The following is a 3,309-nucleotide window of genomic DNA, read 5'->3' on the forward strand; positions in this document are numbered from 1 at the left end:
ACTTTGCCCACTGCCTCATCGCCTTTGAAAATGTTCACCGCAGTTGTGGACGAAACGTCAGGAAGAAATTCCGATAGACCACGGGTTCAAAGCCCGGAAAACATTCCTAAATGTAATCTGACCGGCCGTGAAAGCCTTCATAGTCTGATAAAATAGCATTTGTTGCATCTGCCCAGTGGAGTAGTGGACGAACTACATTTAAATTTTTATAGGCGCTATTTACCTAGGCTGGACATGTTTCAATATTTGTTTATATCAAACATAGCTGAAGTATTAAATGGACAATTCAATTCAATTAAGCGATAAGATGAATTGTAATCAGTGATTAGCATGAAAATAGAAGATTTTTCACATTTTACTGCCCTTAAGTGGAAAAGGTAAAAAATGTGGTCACCTTTTTTTGTGTTCAAATAAAGTTTCGATAAAATGGTAAAACGTTACTCATAAAAAATGTTATGACTTTTTTTGAACATCAGCCCTTGCATACATAAAGGAACAAAAGGCGTTCGGTCTTCGGTCATAATTTATTGCTGATCCAGCAAAATCGCACCCAAATTACTAGGAAGTGGCGTGGATATCCTTCAATGGAACAATTAGTGCAGTCGGATTTGATTAGATTTTTTCCGGGCACTAAATAGATGAACGTAAAATTTTTTTCAATTAATTTGGTTTTGCATCAAAAAATCTCACTATAACTTTTTTTGAAGGTGTTTGTATACTCTATAAGTGGTATAAATTTTAGTTCCAAATATTCATAACTTTTTGTTCATTCCTATTTGTTATGTAAACAGGGCTCTTGCCAGATTCTAAATACATTTTTCTTGAGACGTCGGAGATACTTCTCTGAGGCTGTATTTTACTCGTAAAAGAGTTATACTACAACGTAAAGTAAATGAAAATTTTATTACTGACTGGCCAAAAAAAGTTATGGTACCATTTTCGTGAAACAACACTAAATTAATTATTGAAAATTAACAAAACGCTGAAATCGACGTTTTTTTTTGATTTTTGAGTAAACTAATGAACGGATTTTAATGTAGTTTATCTGATATCATAGGTATTTTTAATACTTGAAAAACGGGTATTCGCACTTTCTTTAATTATTTAATTCCAAAACCGGAAATCGAGCACAAACTATAGTCTCAATATTCTGACATCCTTTCGAACCACTTCCAATAAACTTTTACCATCATATTTTCAGTGCCCAAAACAGGCCTTTATTATCGGCCTTTAAAGTGTAATCTGACTGGACTCAAAATACGCTTCAGCCCGGTTTCAGGTACAAACCAATATTTATCATGGGCGAAAATAACATGTGACTAAAAATCACAGATACTTGGAACAGGTACACATGGAACCTGTGCTGAAAAGTACTGGTTTGTGGCATCCCTAATGTGAAATAAAATTCGATAATCATGAAGATAACAACCTAAGCCAAAAAAGCGAAGGTGCCATAGTGATTCTCTGATTAACTAACAGACGATTAGTTTGCGACGGTGCAATGCATTTTTTTTAAACACCGGTTAAAATATAATCAGTGTTTACAGCGAAAACGGTGCAACGGGCGGTTAGCTTCTATAAAATGTTTGTGAACTGCCCATGAACCCAACTGCAATCGATTATTCTATTCCAGATAAACACTTGTACACACGTATAATAATTGCGAGAAAGGCCTACAACAGGAACACCGTTTGAACATAAGCAAATCAGTTACCAGAAAAAAGGAAAATCTGCTTTGCCTATAGGGTGTTTAATTAATGTAACTATGAGTACAAATATGAGCGATGAGTTTTTAACAGGCGATCAGTTCAACAAAAATCTTTTTTTTTTCATTTTATCAACCGAAAAGATTCCTTCTTCTTTTCAACCGAAAAGAAGAAGGAAGAAAATCCAAAACTAGCGGTGTTGTCCAATCAGGAATCTGTAGTGGAAAAGGATGATGATGAGCAAACCGCTAGCTCCAGTAACGAAAATATCGAAAGGATCATCAATGATGACAGTTTAAATAATTCGGAAACTATCGAAAACAGTATATCATCCGACTGCAAAGACGACCAGGTAATCTCGAAAAAGGAAGCACTTCAAGATCAAACTAAGAATGAAAATAAAAATCAGACAAATACCGCCGAACCAGTCGAAGTAAAAAAAGTGCAAAGAAACAATTTGGATGAAACACCGAAAACGGATTCGGAAACAGAAACGGGTTCTAGTATCGGTTCTAGTACGGTTAGTATCGATGAACTTGATCGACGCTCAGCTGCGGACAAAGCACGATCCCCCAAAGCACAAAATGAAACCGCACAAAAGGATTGTGCTCGCCTGATACCGGATAAATTAAAACCATATTCAGACAATTAAAAATCGCGTCTTAGAGTCATAGTGGAATAATCGTTTTGTTTCTTTATAATGGAGATATTTCCATCTGGCATTAAATAATAGAAATTATACGAATTAATATTTCAATACTAAAATTGATATCAAATCCGGCGAACGGGAGTGAGAGCCACGACTTAACTATCTTCTGCCTCCAAAAAGATCAAAAGAGTGTAAAAAACCGACGTTTTCGTGGTTTAAATAAGGACGCATTTCCCAAATTTTGTTTGATTTACAAGCGAATTCAGGACTCAATTTCTTTTCCAAGAAGCTGCTTTTTTTATACCCTTTAATCATCACCCGAAGCTCCGATAAATATTTTGATCGATAGAACGTATCTTAGGCAAATGTAAAAACAGTTATCGTGCGTGTGGTAAAACGAATTTGATTCTTCCCTCACTCGAGCCAAGCTTTCCCTTACTTACGCTAACTCAGTTCGATAATATTCCATGAACTCAGCACATGACGCTCGAAGACTTGATAGCTGTTCGGGATGGCATCGAAAGCAACTCCAATCATCACTGTTTCTAATTTCTTTGAATTTTTTCACTCCAAAATTATTTTTTATGCATCTCTAAAAGGAATTTAATTTGAACAAAATATCCAAAAAAACATCTTTCGCAATTCACCTTGCAAAACACGAATTCGCATGATGAACAGCATAACACTTGGCCTCCTTGTCCACACCATCTAAATGAGTAACAATGTTAACTTTAACTTTTCAAAGAAATGTTTTAGGAAAAAACTACCTGCAGTATAGTTCACTTCCGTCTTCGTCCTTTTTAAACTCACCGCTGGTGTTAAAGTGATAACAATTCTTGCAGATCAGAACTTTCAGCAGCAGATGCACAAACCGGTTGTTTGCTCCTATCATGGCACTGCCCAGATGAACATTACATGCAGTGCAGTGTATTTTGCTATTTTGAACCAGATTGT

The 3,309-nt window shown here is 35.8% G+C and overlaps 1 protein-coding gene across 5 annotated transcripts in view; it reads right to left on the reverse strand.

Moving 5' to 3' along the window:
- Positions 1-3,309, reverse strand: part of LOC125502505 (transcriptional regulator ATRX-like) — an 11,137-nt gene extending 7,828 nt beyond the window's left edge. For 4 of the 5 annotated variants that reach the window (XR_007280265.1, XM_048660868.1, XM_048660867.1 and 1 more), the window contains exons 1-3: positions 3,123-3,309; positions 3,003-3,063; positions 2,799-2,947 (exon numbers count right to left, since the gene is read on the reverse strand). Coding sequence is in view for 4 of the 5 variants with exons in the window: in XM_048660868.1 (XP_048516825.1) it covers positions 2,799-2,947; positions 3,003-3,063; positions 3,123-3,247 (335 nt within the window). In the remaining variant the exon portion in view is untranslated. Of the gene's footprint in view, positions 1-1,886; positions 2,320-2,798; positions 2,948-3,002; positions 3,064-3,122 lie in introns of those variants that run through there. The other variant, XM_048660866.1, reaches the window with a different exon arrangement.

Source organism: Dendroctonus ponderosae, unplaced genomic scaffold (genome assembly GCF_020466585.1).
Source record: "Dendroctonus ponderosae isolate FM_Combo_2020 unplaced genomic scaffold, Dpon_F_20191213v2 Dpon_F_20191213_1, whole genome shotgun sequence".
NCBI lineage: Eukaryota > Metazoa > Arthropoda > Insecta > Coleoptera > Curculionidae > Dendroctonus > Dendroctonus ponderosae.